Source organism: Geotrypetes seraphini, chromosome 3 (genome assembly GCF_902459505.1).
Source record: "Geotrypetes seraphini chromosome 3, aGeoSer1.1, whole genome shotgun sequence".
Lineage (NCBI taxonomy): Eukaryota > Metazoa > Chordata > Amphibia > Gymnophiona > Dermophiidae > Geotrypetes > Geotrypetes seraphini.
In genome coordinates, this window is record NC_047086.1 from 290,219,561 (window position 1) to 290,240,598 (window position 21,038).

Here is a 21,038-nt window from a genome sequence, read left to right on the forward strand (position 1 = left end):
GTGTGTTTTATAACTGATTGCTTCTAGTAAATTCTTCATATTCTCATAAGACTCCTTTAGATGAGCAGAATGGGCAATTTGTATACTTGGTTTGGAATTTCTGTTGTGCAGTAACACTGCCTTCAAGCTTCTCTGTGAAGAATCAATGAAGATACACCATTCATCTGGACAATGCACTTGTGACAAACTGTTGAAGAGTCCGTTGATGTCATGACAAAAGCACAATGAGCCATTTACACTGAAGAATGTTAAGTTATGATTCCTTTTTCTGTAATGAGTTATAGTAGCATCTTTTGCAAGCAAGTGCTTTTGCTTAAGTCTTGAAGCAAGAAGTTTTGCTTTTTCTTTTGAAAAATTTAGATCACGAATAAGATCATTGAGCTCAGCTTGTGTAAAGGTCTCTGGTTCAGAATCTTCATCATTCACATCATCAGGATCAGGTAATCCTGGATTGTGACCAGATACTGCATCATCATCACATTCCCCATCATGTCCTACAGCAGCAAGTCCATCTTGTGGAGGTACAGGGACAGGTAGTGAGTCATCATGAGGAACAGGCCTAATAGCAGAATCCAGAGTATGATATATAATTTTGAGCTTAGTTTTAGCTGAGAATCCACTTGTGTTCACAAGGCAAAAGTAGTAATCTTTAATATGGTCTCGTGGTTCCCTCCATATCATTGGGATTGCAAATGACATCGCTGCCTTTTATTGACTGAGCCAGTCATGAAGTCCATTGGAACAACCTGTACAATTTGTATACCTTCTTCAGACCTACGGTAATTGGGCAACATTGTGCTTTCGTCGTGAATGAACCACAGACATAACAGAAACTATAGATGATTAGTACAATGTCTTGGCATGGTAAAGACTGATATTAATCACTGTAAATAATGTCTGTAGCATAAAAAAACAGACAACTTCGTTAACCCTCCTTATACGTTTATCTTATAAACAGATGATATATCGCCCAATTAACATTTATAATGATATATAATGAGCCTCATTACAAAAATGTGACGTGCTAGTGAAAAATTAAACAGATTTGAAAACAGCATGAAAAATACTACAAAACACACCCAACATTAACTCTGATGAAAATGTGCTGACCTGTGTAATTAAAGAATCTTATAAATAAATTTTTAAGTTCTTTTGAAAAGAAAGGTAAGATGATTGAAGTTCAAATGGCAAAGAAATCCAAAACTGTACTGCTTGATAATGAAAAGTCCTTCAATAATTTTTCATACTTAATCTCCGAGAACAACAGAAAAACTATAAAAAATTGGTCTCTAGATCTAGAAATGCCACTTTTAAAGGAAAAGTAAGTAGACCCAGCAAATATTCTGGGCTAGACCCATTAAATATCTTAAACACAAAACAAGCTAGTTTTAAAAAGGATGCATGCCTGTATAGGGAACCAATGAAGAGAAATTAAAGCAGATGAAACAGTTATCAATTTTTTTCAAACAAAATTTTAGTTTAGCAGCAGTGTTCTGAAGAAGTTGAAGTTTAGACTGCAACTTGGCTTGAAAGGGAAGAGTAGGGACCATTCTAGTAGACAAGTGGAACAAAATGAATGCCTGAACCAAATACTTAATCAAAATAATAACAAACATTTCATAATTGGCGCAATTTTAAAAATGTTGTCTGTACTAAATGATTAATTTGAGGGTAAAGGATCAAGGCATGCTCCACTTTTAGAGAGACATCTTTAGTTATTACAGGTTTATCTGGAATTAAGGAAGTAATTCAATCTAGCTATAATAATTTGGTCTTATCTATATTTAAATTGAATTTGTTGATTTGGCCTTTTGAACCTGGGCGTGGCATGAAATATAAAATAGCCTCATCACTTTGAATTTTACTAGTGAGGAAATATATATTGATAAGACAGGGACTTATCCAAGAGAAGGCTTTATGAGTGGCTATATAAAATTACAATTGGATAAGCCAGAACATAAACCAGATAAGACCTAAATATGTGTTTTGTGCTGAGGTCACTGGAAACAAGAGTAGGCCTTCTCTTAGGTCACTAGAATTAATATATAAGCTCTGTTGAAGACCAGAGAAGATAAACCCAGGCTATAGCTTAGATTTATGAAGTTTCATTGTGTGCCCAGTTGGGTCTCCAAAGACCTGTGGCAGATAAGGTTTGGCTTTTGACCTGGTTGCTATATAGATGGACTTTTCTTACTACACTTCCCCCTCCCCATTCGCTGTTTCAACACTCGCGGTTTCACATATTTGTGATTTTTTTAGGGAGTGGGAACCCCATAGTTTACCACGTTCCCGCCTCTCTCCAGCCTTCCTCCTGGCATCCCGGTCTTACCTGGTGGTCTAGCGGGCTTTCAGGGCAGGCACAATCTTCCTATGCTCCTGCCCTCTGTAGATCGCCAATAGGAAGTGGCTGCCATGAGCTCCCGTCGTAGTCTCGAGAGGGAGGGAGGCAGGGGTGGGTCAGAGCCAGACGAGAAGTTATTCGCGGTTTTTCTCAATTCGCGGTTCGGCTCTGCCCCTATCCCCCGCGAATACCGAGGGAGAAGTGTACAGAGATTACATTCCAGGGGAGGGGGGTTCCCTCTCCTTTTTTGCAGGGTAAAGTTAGAAATTCTAATTGGATATACAAAATGCATATATGATGAATTAAATTTTAGTAAAATATTAATGTATTCAAGGGTTCAGATTGAAATAAAATAACCTCTAAAAATTATATTGGATGATTCATATAGGAAAATGTAGGTTTTGTGGGAGTGGATTAGCCACTCCCCTTCTCTTTCACTGAGACACTAGATTTTCAGTTCATGCTCTTAAGTGACTCAGTAACATGGGAGCAGCAGTTTGACTTTTAAGGAGAAATGATTTAAAGCTCTGGGTATGGATAATTTTTCCTCTGTAAGTATATTATATTGTAATACTTTTTCTTGATTTCTTCTGTATCTTTCTTTATTAGATAAGTTAGTATTAAAATGTAACTTTTAGGAATTCATGTGTGAGGGGGAAAGACACTCCCCTAATATGCATGTAAGTGCCTTATGGGGTATCAAGTATTCTTGACCAATTATATGCAGGCAGTAAAATGTCGTCATATATTAGGTATATTTAAATGAACCTAGCAGAATGGAATTTTGAGGCGTTAAGTCAGGGAAGTTGCATTTACACCCTCTGACTTGTAATGTTCCTCCATTGTACAAATAAATGCTTTGAAACAGGATGTCTGTTAAATTTTAATAAACAATATTTTGTCAGAAATATTTGTACAATTATCATCATTTCAGTGCACCTATGAGCAGGGTAGAACCAAAACTCTGCTCACCGTGTATGGTGCTATAGTATTCAGTTTTAGAGATACATGTGGCTATCTTTGCCAAATTAATGGATTGATTGGCACTAACTGATACTAGTAACTCATAGGAGTCAGCTCTGTGGGTGCTAGAGCACCTCTTAACATTGAGCAAACTCTTTTGGGTATAGAGAGGGGTAATTTCTATTATATTTAGCATCCCCAATCATTTTGAAAAGTTGGCTCCTATGCTAGTAATAGCATATCATCTGTATATGAATAAAATTTCACATCCAAGGTGTCAAATCCTTGGTAAAAAGAGAAAAGAAGACATATAAATATTAAATAGAATAGGAGGTAATGGGGATCCTTGGAGGAACCAAACACTTTTACATATAATCTCAGCTTGGAAAAGAGACAGATGAGGAGATATGTGATTGAAGTCCACAAAATCCTGAGTGGAGTAGAACGGTTACAAGTAAATCGATTTTTCACTCCATCAAAAATTACAAAGACTAGGGGGACACTCGATGAAGTTACAGGGAAATACTTTTAAAACCAAAAGGAGGAAATTTTTTTCACTCAGAGAATAGTTCAGCTCTGGAACGCATTTCCAGAGATTGTGGTAAGAGCAGACAGTGTAGCTGGTTTTAAGAAAGGTTTGGACAAGTTCCTGGAGGAAAAGTCCGTAGTCTGTTATTGAGAAAGACATGGGGGAAGCCATTGCTTGTCCTGAATCAGTAGCATGGACTATTGTTACTCCTTGGGTTTTGGCCAGGTACTAGTGACCTGGATTGGCCACTGTGAGAACGGGCTACTGGGCTTGATGGACCATTGGTCTGACCCAGTAAGGCTATTCTTATGTTCTTGTCTGTAGAAAGACAATTAACCTCAATAATAAATTAGTGGAGAAAAGGACCTCACTATTATCAGTGCATTGCCACTCACTAAAGCATCTGCTTATTAATGTGGCAGGCACTCATTAATCATAGGTCAAGAAAAACTCCATATACAGTCTTCTCCCAAGCACATTTAGAGGGGATCCTTGGGGAAACCCATAAGGAGTTTCATTAATTATTAACATTTGATCAATCAATCTATCCAAATCCTAAGTGATGTACATAGAATTATTTTTTTTAAGGGAATATCTCTGAAAGATCCCATCTGTCTTCACAGATGCCAGCTCTGTGGTTCTGGAGTACCCCCTAATGTTCTCTCCAGCATTGCCCAGACATAAGAGCTGAAATCTTCCTAATGTAGACCCACATACATGCACAGTGTCTTTTAAAAGCTTCAAGAATTATTCTGAACTGAAGAGTTTTTTAACATGGGCTCCATCATATGTATTCACCCATTTGTGATGACTTGTATCCTGCTGTCCACAGTTATACCTGATGTGGGAAGTAAGCTGGTTCTACCTTGTTAAGAAGGCAGGTTGAAGCAATTTAACACTGATTTTCAGCATTATCTGTGTAAATTCTGGCAGTGTTCAAATTGTAACCAACTGGATAATTTTCAACTAATAGTCTAGCCATCTAGATTTGGCTTAAAATCCTTTAACCAGTCAACTTTTGGATGGCTAAAGTTGACACTTAGCCCTTTTTGAAAATGGACTGAAAACGAATCTCAAATTAATTTACATTTCTAGTGTTTTATTGGCAGGGATGTTAGCTCAGTACCATCAGTAATTGATAGCTGACCCTTTCCTTCCTACTGACCTTTAATTATCCTCTCTCCTTTTTCTTTTCTTTCCTCCCATGTCTTATTACCCTCTTTATATTCTCCTTAGTTGTAACGCGAACATACAGAATTGATTATTGTTTTTCCTTTCTTTTGCATATCTTACTTTATATATGTATGAGATTTTTTGACTTCAATTCTTGTGAATGAATGTTCATTGTTCCTGCTACTATGTTTTCTTTTTCTCTTTGTAGTTTTGAAAAATTTTCAATACATTTTCATGAAAAAGAGTAAATAGAAGAAAGACTTGTCTAGCCACCAGTTGCCCATCTATTCCCAAGAAAGAGTTCCAAATTGCATTGCTCTCAGTGTAAAAGTTTTAAATATGTTAACTCTTACTATCTTTTTGCATTTTCAGGCAATGGGTGATAGCTTGCTGCTATCCTCTGTTTTCCAGTTTTCACGAAAGATAAGACAATCCATAGACAAAACAGTTGGTAAAATCAGGTAAGAGTTTTTATTATAGTACTGTATTGGGTTCCTATAAACATTTATCAAATTCTATTTATTTACCATAGATAATCACATATAGGTCGGTCTCATGTATAACTCCATGTATAACTCGCATCCCTACTTTTACCTTTAAGTTGAAAATGTGATGACTTGCATATAATTGCCATAGTCCCATGGCCAGCATCTCCCATTCCCTTCCCTATCCCTGGAGCATTTTTACCCTGATTCTATAAAAATTACCTAAAGTTAGGTGCCTAGAATGGCTTATCTAGTTAATCTAGGTGCCTAACTTACCCCCTCCTTTACAAAGCTGAGCTAGCGTTTTTAGCACCAGCCGCGGCAGTAACAGCTTGGATGCTCATAGGAATTCTATGAGTGTCATAGCTGTTACTGCGGTGGCCGGTGCTAAAAATGCTAGCACGGCTTTGTAAAGGAGGGGGTTATTTAAAAGCTTTAATCAGTGCCATTTATTGAAAATTGCAATTAGATGGTAGGTGTCTACTCCAGGGCACTTACCAGAAAGTAAGCATGGTTACGGAGTGGATCAGGGGCATGTTTTGCATTTAGGTGTGGATTATGGGTGTGTTTTGACTTAGGTGTATTCATTTAGACCAGGGGTGTCAAAGTCCCTCCTCGAGGGCCGCAATCTAGTCAGGCTTTCAGGATTTCCCCAATGAATATGCATGAGATCTATTAGCATACACCTGGTTCTCAGTCCATACATTCACTTCCCATTATTGTTTAGAGACTCATTCCATACCAGATAGTCAGTTTGGGCAAGCAGTTCTGCAAAATTTATTTTCTTCTTAAAGGCCAATATCCCTCTTACCCTTTCAGTTTTGCCAGGCTCATGATAGTTTGCAATAACCTTTTTCTTAAAGACTTGATCCTGATAGTTTGGGAGTCCCAGATGTGAGAATATCATGTGTTTGTCCTTGGAGAAAGCAAAGTTACTCACCTGTAGCAGATGTACTCCAAGGACCACAGGCATATATTCTCCAACCTCCCCTATTTGGCTTCTTAGCTATCTTACTTGAAATGACATCGGGTGAGAGGGCAGCAGCACCTGCACGGTATGGGCAGTTCCTAAAGATTTAAAGTGACAGTACACTTTTTGAATGTCTCTGCTGGGTTCCATGGATGATATCACCCAGATGTGAGACTATATGCCTGCTGTCCTTGGAGAACATCTGCTACAGGTGAGTAACTTTGCTTTATGCTGGCTTGCCCTCTACTCATCGTCAAAGGTTGCAAACTGTACAAATCTCTGCAACCCAATTACTTTTTAAAGCAAGGAAATTTGATCATGTCAAACCACTGCTAATTAGGTTACATTGGTTTCCTTTATATTTCTATATTTCCAGGGCCGGATTAAAACCCTTAGATGCCCTAAGCACTACCTAATTTTTGTGCCCCCTTACACTTGTAAATTCAAAATATTAAAATAATAAACCATAAAAGAAAATGTTATTTATCGAAAATTCAAAATTAAACAAAACTTACATTAAGAAGGAAAATAATATTTATTTCTGTATGCTTTCATTTTATTTATGACTTAATAATTTTCTCCTACTTTTTTTTTCTTGCAAAGTCTTTGATCAGATCTTCATAATCAAAATGTCTGAGCTCATATCCAAGAATAAAATTAAACATATTCAAAATATATAATACGTGCTTACATTTTAATAGATTAAAGAGCCAGAACTGAGTGTACTATTGGAATAGTCATTAAGCAATTTTTTATGTTGTTTGAGGCTTTGAGACTTTGAAAGCAAGAAGAGGTTATGAATGCTCCTGCAATTAACACCAGTGACATTTGGCAACTAAACTAAACTTCTTATGAGCTAGCACCCATCACTTGTGCTGTTTCAAACGCGTCTAGATTTGTTCAAAATTTGTATAGCTTCCAATCTGCGAGCTCAGTGTATTTTATTTTGCAGGATAAACATGATGACACAAGAGAGAACACTGTATAAACATAAATTATTTATTATTCATTAAATTTTAAAAATGGCTATAAATTTAACTAATTTAATAATTTAAATGATAAATTCGGCTATGAAAAATTTCTGTGGTACCCCCCACCCTTTCCCTTGATACCCTAAGCATGTGCTTACTTTACTTATAGGGTTAATCCAGCATTCATTCAAAATTCTTTGTCTAATACATGAAGCATATCATATGGGTCTTCCCCCTTATCTCTCTTCATTAACAATTCTATTTCTTCAAAGGGGTGAATAAACATATGAATAAAGGTGAGGCTGTTAATATTGTATATCTGAATTTTCAAAAGACATTTGACGAAGTGCCTCATGAAAGATTCGGGGAAATTAGAAAGTCATGGGATAGGAGATAATATCCGGATTAAGAACTGGTTTAAATGGTCAATATTCTCAATGGTGAAATGTAAATAGTGGGGTTCCCCAGGGGTCTGTGTTGGGCCCACTCTTCTTTTTACATATTTATAAATGATCTAGAGATGGGAATAATAGTGAGGTAATTAAATTTGCTGATGAGACAAAAGTTTTTCAAAGTTAAATCACAAGAGGATTGTGAAAAACTGAAAGTGGACCTTGGGAGGCTGGGCATCAAAATGGCAGACGATGTTTAATGTGAGCAAGTGCAAAGTGATACAGGTGGGAAAGATGAGCCCAAAGTATATGTGATGCAGGGTTTCACATTAGGTGTCATGGAGGATATGTTGAAATCCTCAGCTCAGTGTGCAGCAATGGTTAAAAAAAACAAATAGAATGTTAGGAATTATTAGGAAAGGGATGGAAAACAAAAATGAGAATGTTATGTTTTCATATTTCTCCATGGTGTAGTCACACCTCAAATACTGTATTTAATTATGTTGCCATATCTCAAAAAATATATAGCGGAATTGGAAAAGGTACAGAGAAGGGTAACAAAAATAATAAAAGGGATGGGACAACTTCCCTATGAGGAAAAGCTAAAGCAGCTAGGGCTCTTTGACTTGGAGAAGAGGTGGCTCAGGGGAGATATGATAGAGGTCTATAAATACTGAGTGGAGTGGAAAGAGTAGATGTAAATCCATCAAAACAAACTAACACCGCAGTTTTTCTTCACCCAACGGGTGGTGGACACCTGGAATGCGCTTCCAGAGGGTGTGATAGGACAGATTACGGTGTTAGGGTTCAAGAAGGGATTGGACAATTTTCTGAAGGAAAAGGGGATAGAGAGGTACAGATAGAGGACTACTACACAGGTCCTGGACCTGTTAGGCCGCCGCGAGAGCAGACTGCTGGGCACGATGGACCTCTGGTCTGACCCAGCAGAGGCACTGCTTATGTTCTTATGGAAACACTTCAGTCCCCTGAAGTAACACGTTCAACTCTGTAACTCTTCTGGAAATGTCCAGATAACCTCTGATGTAGCACCAGCAGGGCACCTGATCACAGTTACACCGCTCCCCCGATCCAGCAGGGGAGAATACTTTAAACATATATTTTTTATTTCTCTTGATACTTATTTTTTATTTTATTTTACTTATTTATTTTTAATTCTATCTTTAATTTATTTATTCATTGCTTGGTGAAATATTTATTTCTATCTCTATATCTATCTCTGTCTTTATATTTTATCTTTATCTATATATATAAAATCGGAGGTATGTATGTGTGTATGTATGTATGTGTGTGCCGCGATCACGCAAAAACGGCTTGACCGATTTGAACGAAACTTGGTATGCAGATCCCTCACTACCTGGGGTGATATGTTCTCGGGGTCTTGCAGCCCACCTGCACACGTGGGCGGAGCTACAAACAGAAAATCAGATTTCACCCATTCATGTCAATGGAAAGGATGTAAAAAGCTGCCATTCTCACAGTAATTCCAACTATAAAACGCTTTCAATGACACTATAACCACTAGGGACATCGTTTCTATTCTACCACGGACACCATACACATAGAGTTTGTATGTTCTAACTGTGTTTGTAACTGTTTCCTTCATGCACCCCAGTTCATAATGTTATTACATTACATGAGTACTCACATATGCTGAACTAGGAACACAGGTTCCATTCTGAACCGGGAAAAAACTGCATGGAGTTTCTTTTCAACCTGAGTTTCCACATATTGAGTTGTTTAAATCAATACTGAAACTTTTGGATGCCACTTATTCCAACAGATGTTCCTTTTCAGTTTAAGAGATTGCAAATTCCAGTGAGCCTTGCATTCTCTATCACAATCAACAAATCACAGGGACAGACTATTACATACTGTGGAGTGGATTTAAGATCCCCCTGTTTTTCCCATGGACAACTCTATGTTGCTTGCTCAAGGGTGGGTTCACCCAAGAATTTATATGTTCTTGCGCCTGGAGGTGAAACTAAAAATGTTGTTTATAATCAAGTTTTGTGTTTGTTGTATTGTATTCATTTTGTCAAATATTTCACATTATAATTTGAAAATTGTACTTTTTATAAAGCTGTTAAAAAATAATTTCATTCACCACTATAAAGTATCTTTATTTGATTCCATTCACAGTGTTATTGATATAATTAAATACCCGTGCAACGCCGGGGCATCAGCTAGTTTTTCATAAATTGTCTCTTCAGGTACTTTAGTTAGATCATGAGCCTTTGGGACAGTTAGGGAATTTCTAAGTACCTATCTTATTTATTTTTATTTATTGTATCTTTTAATGCATTCATTTCTGTAAACCGCTTAGAAACCTCACGGTTATTAGCGGTATATAAGAATTAAATTAAATTAAATTAAATCACTTGTTTACTCTTTCCAAAAATACTAGGACTAGGGGGCATGTGATAAAGCTACTAAGTAGTAAATTTAAAACAAACCGGAGAAAATGTTTCTTCATTCAATGTGTAATTAAATGCTGGAATTTGTTGTCAGAGAATGTGGCAAAAGCAGTTAGCATAGCAGAGTTTTAAAAATGTTTGGATAATTTCCTAAAACAAAATTGCATAAGCCTAAATTTAGATGACTTGGGGAAATCTATTGCTTAATTCTAGAATAAGCAGCATAAAATCTGTTTTACACCTTTGGAATCTTGCTAGGTACTTGTGCTTAGGTTGACCACTGTTAGAAACAGGATACTGGGCTTGATAGAACTGCAGTCTGTCACAGTCTGGCAACTCTTATGTTATGACTTATTTGAGCAACCTCATCCCTAAAAGTTCTATCCATCAAAATAAAGATCAGAACCATTCTAGTATTTTACCAGAAATTCCTATTTACATCAGTCGATCCGCTGATAACTTATTGTAATCTGTATCAAAATCTGCGGTAATGTCCAAAGTTGCCATAAAGGAATCCAAAACTCTTTCATATCCTGCTCTTACACTTTCACAAACTAAACTCAGTAACAACTCAGTGGAATATTTTGGATAAAAACTAAATTGAAAATCATCCAAAATATTGCATTATTCCAAAGTCTAGTAACTGCAACAATACCAGTTGTCCAAGATTTTCACCAGATTAAAAATATAGGAAATAGGCTATAGCTAAGACTGCATTAGTCGCCTGCTTGAGATAGCCTCCATGAAGGAGAGTTGCAGAGCTGTGCTGTGGATATCTGTCTGTCCATTCACATCCCACTACTGCCAGGGTCAAGACTCTTGATGCATATAGGTTTGACCAGATAGTCCTCCAGAATCATTTTAGGGTTTAGGCTCTTATCCCATCCCCCCAGGCCCTTTTCTTTTAGGTCCAACCTTTAGCATCCATGAAGGAGAGGTGCAGAGCTGTGCTGTGGACATCTATCTGTCCGTACATTCACATCCCACTACTGGCTGGGTCAAAACTCTTGATGCATTTAGGTTTGGCCAAATAGTCCTTCAGAATCATTTTAGGGTTTAGCTCCAGTCCCATCCTCCCTAGGCCCTTCTCTTTCAGTTCCAACCTGCTTTCCCAAAAAATCAATCTGTTGCTACCAAAATATTGATGTTTGCTCATTTCAGCACTAGTCATGTTTTCTCTTCCTTTTTCTGTTAAAGTCAACCTGTAGCTAGGGAGTTCCATGTTTGAGGATTCACAGTCCTATTTGTTCTCTGAGAAAAGGAAGTTAACTTACTCTTTAGCAGGTGTTCTGTGAGGATAGCAAGGCTTGAATCCTCACAACTCTCCCGCCTCCCTAAGGATGTCCTGCGTAATAGCGGTAGGCAAGAACAAGCATACATCAACAGCGAGACAGCCCAAACTCTTCTAGGAAAGTCATTGAGGTATAGATTCCTGTACCAGTCTCCATCAGTGACATCATACATGCTGTCCTGCTCATGTCCTGCTGTCTTTGAACATCTGCTATAGGTTTAATTTTCAAGTTTTATTAAAAATTTGATACAGTCACTTATCAAGTCTTCTAAGCAAGGTACAATAGAAATAAAATAGGGGAAGATCAAAATTTAGAACAAACATTAAAATACAGACAGTAGAAATCACAAGACAAAATTTGGATAAACAGGATCAAAAGGAAGGCAGGAAAGAAATACAATTATTGTAGTAAAGAACACGTGGAGGGGCATAATCAAAAAAACCATCTAAGTCCCCTTTTGGCCTAAGGCCCTAAACGCTGAAAGTAGCAATAGGGAAAATGTCCATTCTCAAAAAAAACCATCCAAAATGAGGTGGGTTTTTTTGGAGAATGGCCTACCTCTACATTCAGCAGCCGAGACCACCACTACGTCTAACTTTAGAACACATTATGAACAAAAAAAAAAAAAATTGCCCAAGGGTGCATGGCTTGGACGCGAATTCTGATGGTTGGGTGAGAGAGTAGCTCTGTGCAGACAAGCTCTATTTATAGAAATACTACAAAAAAAATTAAATTTTAAAAGAAAAAAGCTGATTATTATCAGAATATGGCGTCTAGCAAACAGAACAAGTGTGATTTGGGGGCTGGAGGATCCGGTACAGGAAGCAATAAGAGATCAAAGCCGGAGCCGGGCACTCCTCCTTCAAAAGTTCTGTTGCCATCAGATGAAAGCCCCGACGTTATGGAAGAATTGCGGCAAATTAAAGAAATTGTTTTAGACAGCAATAAAAAACTACAAAAAGCAATCGACGATGCTGTTAATTCTTACTAAAAGAGTGGACGTGGCGGAAAATAGAATAAATATATTGGAAGACAATTCGGAGCGATTAAATATGGACATGAGACAATGCAAAATAATATGGAAGGAGGTTGAAGAAATTAAGAGAGACCTTGAAGATAGCCGGAACCGTGAAAGAAGAAATAATTTAAGAATCATCGGAATGCCGGAAGGGGTGGAAAAAAACAATCCTATAACTTTCCTGGAACAGTTCCTGCCTAAAGTGTTGCCGTTAAAATTCAAGACTGCACTAGAGATCGAAAGGGCACACAGGATACCAACACAGAAGAAAACCTCTCAAACGGGTCCAAGGACTTTAATTTTTAAACTCTTGAGACATCAACAAGCAATAGAAATCTGTCAATTAGCCAAGGAGAACAAAAATCTCAGATGTCAGGATGCAAAAATACACATTGTCCCTGACTTTGCGAGAGAAACTGCATCAAAAAGAAAACAATTCCTGGACATGAGACCCCAATTAAGATCACTAGGGGCTAGATATGGGCTCCTTTATCCAGCAGTAATGAAAGTTACAATTGCAAATAAAACTCAAAATTTTTCGGACCCTAAAAAATTACAAAAATTTCTCGAGCAACATGAACAACCAATGACCTCTTAAAGATGCCTAAAGAGAATTTTTAATTATTATTTATCTATATTTAATTTATAAATATTGACTTTTGTTAACAGGAATATAAAGACTTAGAACTTTTATTGCAATGGAATGGAATCGCACGAGGGTGGAACTATAATTTGAACAACATGAAACGTTCTTAACAGCGATACAAGAAGAGAACATAAAATCTTAAGTGATCTTCAGAATACATTTAAGGATTTAATAGATAAAAGTAGACTTACATGTAAGACAGTGGTGCTGGCAGTGATCGATTGAAATGTTAGTACAGGATATAATCTCTTTTTCACTCAATGACCTTATATTAAAGGAATCGCTGATTGGATATGGAAAAATTAGGGGCGTTACTTACAGGAGAAGAAAAGAAATCCTTCAATCACATTAACAAATATACTGTCATTAGTAAAAACAGAATAGGATTGGTTAACATGGGTGATTTCTCAGGAGAAGAAAAGAAATCCTTCAATCACATTAACAAATATACTGTCATTAGTAAAAACAGAATAGGATTGGTTAACATGGGTGATTTCCTGTTAGAGGAGGTACTTCCGGTTAAGTTTGCGTTTTAAAAATATGTCTGAAAGAATGTATGCTGGGCGATCTTATTATAACTTGCAGGCCATCCCGGTATGATTCTAGTTTTCATCTCTATGAATTTTCTTGTGTTTCATACCTGTACCTCACAAAGATATTTATATTTTGTTATATCAAAAACATGTTAACATGTTACTCTATCGCTTCGGACTATAGTACCGTTGATTAAGGAGTTACATTTCTCGTGATGTGAGCCAAAAATCGTAGGCCATCCATGTGACAGGATTTTATTTTATACCGTCGATGAGAGGGGAAAAAAAATAAATAGCGCGCGTATGATTAGTGGCGTTGAGAGGTTTCTTTTCTCTCTTGAAATATTTGATTTCTGTTTGAATCACCCTCAGGACTTTAAAAGAAGGCAAGATTAGATGAGGATTCCTTTATAGATATGGGATAGACCTTAAGTTCTTATAGTTTCTTTCAATACATACCTTAAAATTTAATACTAGAAAGACAATTACTTTACAATAAAAGATGAGACATAGATATAGACTCATTAATAATTGCAAATTTATTGGGAGTCTATAATTAAATTAGTGAAAGGGAAATAATACTTTATCTCTTATGGTAAAACTGATATGTCATGTTCAGGTTTGAGATTTATAAGTATAAGATAAAAGGAAAAAAAAAAAAAAAGAAGAAGAAGAAGAAAAAGGGTTATGCTTGATTCAGAATTAAAAATAAGTTTAATTGATACAGTGAAAATTTACTGGTAGTAATTATAGTTAAATTTTGTAATAGCTTGTGGGAGTTATTTATACCTAACCTCAATCTGCGTATCCAAGTTTTCGTATTTAATTGGGGATGGATGGGTGGGAGATATATAATGGAGGGTTGGGTGAGGGTGGGGACATTATAAATTAATTTGTGTATTGGGAAAAGTTATTAAGAAAAAGTATTTACTGTTTAAATTTTGGGAAAATGTATTATAAAAATATAAATGGATCTTAAAATATTATCTTTGAATGTTAATAGTCTGAATCATATGATAAAAAGGAAAAAAAATTATTATTTTTAAAGAGGCAAAATGCGGATATATGTTTCATACAGGAGACCCACCTTTCAAATATTGAGTCTAATAAACTAGAAGGTGGTTTGGTCAAGCATTGTTTCTTTTCTCCAGCTATAGGGGAAAAAGCGGGTGTTGCTATTCTAGTGAATAAAAAATGCTCTGCTTCATTCAAACTAAAGGCTTCGGATACTCATGACAGATGGGTAAATGTGGAAATGAGCATGGGAAATACTACCATGACGTTGTTTAATATATACGCCCCTAATTCGAACAAAATGAATTTTTTAAGACTCTTCAACAACTGATTTTACCACTGGCTACTTCAAATCTAATAGTGGCTGGGGATTTCAATGCTGTTATGGATCCTCTATTGGATAAAAACCCAAGAAGATTTATGAAATCTTTGGGATTAGATAATTTTGTACAATCTTGTGATTTGACAGATATTTGGCGAATACTTCATTTTGATGGACGGGAATTCTCTTTTTGTTCTCATGTTCATAATTCTTTCTCAAGAATAGATTATATTTTTATTTCAAATCATTTGATACATTTGATACAAGCTGCCATTGATCCAATCATTTTATCTGATCATGGTGGAGTATGGATTGAAATTAAGATTACAGATCAAAATACTAATAGACCAATTTGGAAATTTGATAATACATTGCTTGCTGATCCATTATTTTGTGAGAATCTTCAAACAAAAATGAAGGATTACTTTCAATTGAATGATAAGGACAAAATCTCTATGGAAATATTATGGGATGCTTTTAAGGCATCAATGAGAGGACAAATAATTTCTTATTCTGCTTATCTTAAAAAACAGATTAGGAAACAATTTTTAAACTTAGAGAAGGAGATTAAATTTTTAGAATCTAAACTTATAGAAAAATGGGAATATTCTATTCAACAAGAATTGTTAAAGGTTAAGGGCAAATATAATGAGATTTCATTTAAGTTGATTAGGAAAGATTTATTTTCTCAGCAAGCATTGTATTATGGAAACTCAAATAAGGCGGGAAGAATATTGGCAAATTATCTTAAAGCGAAAAAAAGAAAATCAAAATTAATTGCCATTAAAGATGAAAATGGTGAAACATTTACACAAATTGAGCCTATTTTAAAACAATTCCTAAAGTTTTATAGATCTCTTTATTCTTCCGAGACTTATTTAGACAAAGAAAAAGATGGTTTAGAATTTTTGAAAATGTTAGTGTCTAAAAATTCCTGAACATGTAAAACGAAGCTTAGAAGAGCCAATATCACTAAAAGAATTAGGAACAGCTTTGAAATCCCTTAAAGTTGGATCCGCTCCAGGTGGTGATGGATATACGGTAGAGTTTTATAAAACATTTCAAAATTTCCTACTACCTTATTTATTAAATCTTTATCAGTATCAACTTAATAAAGGTTCTATTATTGGCACTATGGCAGAATCTTTAACTATTGTTTTGCCAAAGCCAAATAAAGATCCTACTTTGGTTTCAAACTATAGGCCAATATCTTTAATAAATGTAGATGGTAAATTACTAGCAAAAATATTGGCGTTAAGATTGGCTAAAGCTCTCCCTCATATTATAGGTATGCATCAAACAGGATTCATTGCTCAAAGACATTCATCTCATAATACCAGATTGGCATTTCATATATTATACTTAACAAAGAAAATGAGAGAGCCTACTTTTTCTGTTTCCCTGGATGCAGAGAAGGCTTTCGATAGAGTGGAATGGACATTTATGTATCAGGCATTGGAATGGTTTGGTATAGGTCCTGGATTCATACAAATAATACAAACGTTGTAGTTCACCTTCTGCTAGATTATATATTAATAATACTTTTTCAGAAAGTTTTAATTTGCAGAGGGGAGTTAGACAAGGTTGTCCCTTATCTCCTTTGCTGTTTGATATAGTTTTAGAATCCTTATTATTGGCCATCCAACAAGTAAAGGACATACAAGGTACAGTGGTGCCTCACACAATGAACTTAATTGGTTCCAGGAGCAAGTTTGTTATGTGAAACGTTCGTTATGTGAAACGCGTTTTCCCATAGGAATACATGTAAAAAAAAATAATTCGTTCTGCAGCATAAAATATGCTAAGATGACATAAAAAAGATACATTTTTTGTTATTATTTTTATTTAGATACATCTAAAAACATACATCTCCCTGTCCTTTTACTTCCACTATCTTCCTATCCCATCTCTATTCCCTTTTGTCCCTCTCCCCATGATCAATCATCTCACCACCTCTCTCTGCCCTCACCCTCAGGGTTCAAGATTGCTTCCACTCTTTTTCCTGTTGTTCTCTCTGCCTGTCACCCTATGATTTAGCATCCCTTCTGCCCTTGTCCAATATTTCCCCTTCTCTCCCTCCCTCTCATCCCCTGCTCCAACATGTGCTTTCAGCGGCCTTCTCCCCCCTTAAGCGTCTTTTCTTCTCCACTCCACCTTTCCTCCCTCCCTGCCTCCACCTTTGTGGCGCTTTTGCACCCGACCGACAACAGAACAGGCCCGGTCGGACAAATCTCCCTGTCCTGTAGCCGCGAATCTAAATTACCTTCTTACAGCAGCTGGATTATTGAAGCTGCTGTAAGAGGTAATTTAGATTCGCGGCTACAGGGCAGGGAGGTTTGTCGGCCGGGCCTGTTGTCGGTCGATCGGGGGACCTGACCAGCTGTGCACATTCTTCGGGGCGGACCGCCCCCTCCCCCCTCTTTCGTTCGCCATTGCCTTCTTCCTACCTGCCCTGCCGCAGCCGCACACAGCCGACCGGAAGTCTTCCTGATGTCAGCGCTGACGTCGGAGGAAGGGAGGGCTTTGCTTAAGCCCTCCCTCCGACGTCAGCGCTGACATCGGGAAGATTTCCGTTCGGCTGTGTGCTGCGACAGGGCAGGTAAGGAGAAGGAGACTACCCTCGACCAACCCCGCTGCGATCCAACCCCGCAGGAACCCCGGAAGGATGCAGCTCGGGCGACTTCGTTGTGTGAAACGAAGTACGTTATACGGATCACGACATAAAGTTTGTTGTGCGCAGCGTCCGCTGTGCGAGGCGGCCGTTATGCGAGGCACCACTGTATACCACATTCAGATAGAGAATATAAGGTATCTGCTTATGCAGATGATATATTATTGTATTTGAGGAATCCAGAACCTACCATTCCATGTTTACTTGAGTTGATTGAAAAATTTGGAAAATTTTCAGGATATAAGATAAATTGGAATAAATCAGAAGTTCTTCCATTAACCCTTTCAGGACCAAGGGACATATTTGTCCCATAACTTTAAAATCCTATAAATTTTGATTGGGATAGTCTACAGTTCTAAATTTGATATGTACGGATTCCATATGATACTGCCTTTATGTAAACAAACTGGTTCCGACATTCATTCATTAGCGTCGTTGCCAGATTGACGAGAAGATTCACTTGCCACACTGTCCATAAGCCAGAAGTGTGATTTTTTTAAATAAAAATAATGATATTTCACAAAAAAAATCAATTTTTTGGCATCTGCAAGCCCTTTTTACCATAAAAATGTCATCAAAACCACAAAAATTGGCCTACGATCCTTATGGTCCTGAAAGGGTTAAATATACATTGTACAAAAGGTTTATTTGATGCATTCTCTTTTGTTTGGAAGGAAGATGCTATTAAATACCTAGGAATTTGGATTACAAAAACAATGGATGAAACAATGAAAATAAATGAAAAATGTCTATTACAAAAGGTGACAGAAATGTGTGAGCAATGGAATCCTTTGCATTTATCTTGGTGGGGAAGAGTTCAAACTGTTAAAATGATGATTTTGCCTGTAGTTTGTTACCAAATGGGGATGATACCAGTTTTCTTTCAAGAATCTTTTTTATAAAAAATTAAATAGGATTTTGACAAAATTTATTTGGCTTGGTAAAAATCCCAGAATTGCTTTAGTGTCATTGCAAAGGCCAATTGTGGAGGGCGGGGTAAATTTTCCCAATTTTTATAGGTATCATCAAGCCTATATTTTACGTCAAGGTATGTATTGGATCCTCCCAGAGCCCACTGATAATATTCCAGACTGGTTCTGGTTAGAATGGAGACTTATGTTTCCCTTGCGCCTTAGTCATGTAGTTAGTATTAAAATGCCAAGGTTATATAAAGAACATAAAATATTTATGGATACCTGGAAAACTTTAAGATATCTAAGTAATCTAACTCCTATTTCAATAAGTAAATCAACAACTCAAACGATTAGGTTAAAACCCAAGATGAAAATTGGCGGTTTTAAAATCATCTGGAAATATTGGATGATAGCAGGTATTCCTATTTTAGATGATGTAATAAAAAATGGTAAGTTGCTGGAGTTTTCACAATTGCAACATAAATTTGATCTTAATAAATCACAATATTTTAGATGGTTGCAATTGAAGCAATCCATTCAGGTAGGATTCCCTGAATGGAAAAATCTTAATAATTATCATAGTTTGGAATTCTTATGTTTCCAGATGGATTCAATAGATCATAGAGCCGCACAGTGGTATAAATTAATAACCGGATTTGTAAAAAAAAAAACCAAAAAATGGTCTTAGAGACATTTGGAGCATTGAGATAAAGCATCAAATTAATGCATCTCAATGGCCACGACTTTGGTCTTGGAGGTTAAAATGTACGGTGTCAGCATCTATGAGACAAACTTGGTTTTTTCTTATGCATAGAGCTTTTTGGACCCCTGTTTGTTTACAAAAGATAGATAGTTCTAAGTCTAATAGATGCTGGCACTGTCATGTTGAAGTAGGGACATTAGACCACCTTTTATTCTATTTTCCATTTATATTATCATTCTGGAAATCAATTTGGCCTCAAATCAATAGGATGTTAGAAAATCCGGTAGCCTTGACATATGATACTATTCTATTTGGAACAATTATGAGAGCAAGAAGTCAAATTTCATCAAGTAACAACAAACTTCTGTTTATTTTAACTGGAATAGCAATATAACAAATAACATATAATTGGAAAAAGCATGACAGGTTGAATTACAATTTTTGGTAGAATTCTGTTTGTCATATATACAAAATGGAACTCACCATTGCAACACAAACAGGATATGTACGTAAATTCCAAAAAGTCCGGGGACCATTAACAGATTTCTGTAATGAATGATTAACTTTTCCCATGATAAGATATTTGATTAGAGGGGAATGGGGTGGGACTGTATTTTTTGATTATTACACATTATATCAATATTTGAATGAAATTGCAATAAAGTTGATTTTATGTATTATTGATTGGGAGGGAGGGAGGGGTGGGGACATATTATATTCAATAAGAATTATATAAATTTAGATTTCTGACATCATAATATAACTTTATATTAATTTTAAAGAAATGTTAAATTTGATGTTAATATAAGAATTAATCAAGTGTGTATATTCAAGTTTCTAATGAATTTAAATGATACACTTGTTGTAACATAAGAAAATGAATAAAGATTTATAAAAAAAAAAAAAAAATTGCCCAAGTCCCAAACACCAAAAACTAGACCTTTTAGGCGAAGGAGGGGCCAGTCCTTTGCCTAAAAGCTGGATTCTATAACTGGCATCTGTCAAAAACAACACCAGTTACAGAATCCTTCCCCCCTCCCCCAGCAATGATCGTGGCAGGAGAGATGCCTAATCTCTCCAGCCACGATCGCGATCCACTCCCCTGAACTGCCACGAACTACAGCAGGAGAGATGACCTGCCAGGCGGATGGGCTTGGGACCCATCCGTCCGTCCAACTTAATGTAAGTTCAGGGGCGTGTTGTGAGGTTAGGGGAGGTTAAGGGGCGATCGTGGGTTCGGCGGCGGTCATGCGGGAGGGGCACCATGGGCAGGAGGGCCTGGGATCCCCCCTGCCCATATTTGAGGGGAGGTAGGTCACCTCAGCAGGAGGGGTTAGGCTCCCAACTGCTTATATTGTCTGGGGGCGTGGGAGGTCATGGGGGGGTGCGCCTCGACAGGAGGGGTTGGGCTCCTTCCTGCCAGTATTTGAGGGAGTTGGGGGCTCGCGCCTCGGCAGGTATTGTCAGGGTGGGGGGGTGGATTGCGATCGCAGAAGGAGAGATTGGGCATCTCTCCTGCCGCGATCGCGATCCCCCACGAATTGCCACGAATCGCAGCAGGAGAAATTGATCTAATTCAAAACATATAAGTTCCAACTGGGCAACCTGTTAAAGTTTTGGTTATACTTGCTGCATGGTCAGCCCACTTCCCGCCCTTTTCCCTCCA

At 37.0% G+C, this 21,038-nt stretch overlaps 1 protein-coding gene across 10 annotated transcripts in view; it reads left to right on the forward strand.

The window, feature by feature from the left end:
• Positions 1-21,038, forward strand: part of CEP170 (centrosomal protein 170) — a 283,085-nt gene that overhangs the window by 242,097 nt on the left and 19,950 nt on the right. For all 10 annotated transcript variants that reach the window (XM_033937690.1, XM_033937689.1, XM_033937691.1 and 7 more), the window contains one exon: positions 5,379-5,467. In XM_033937690.1, coding sequence (XP_033793581.1) covers positions 5,379-5,467 — 89 coding nt within the window. The remainder of the gene's footprint in view (positions 1-5,378; positions 5,468-21,038) is intronic.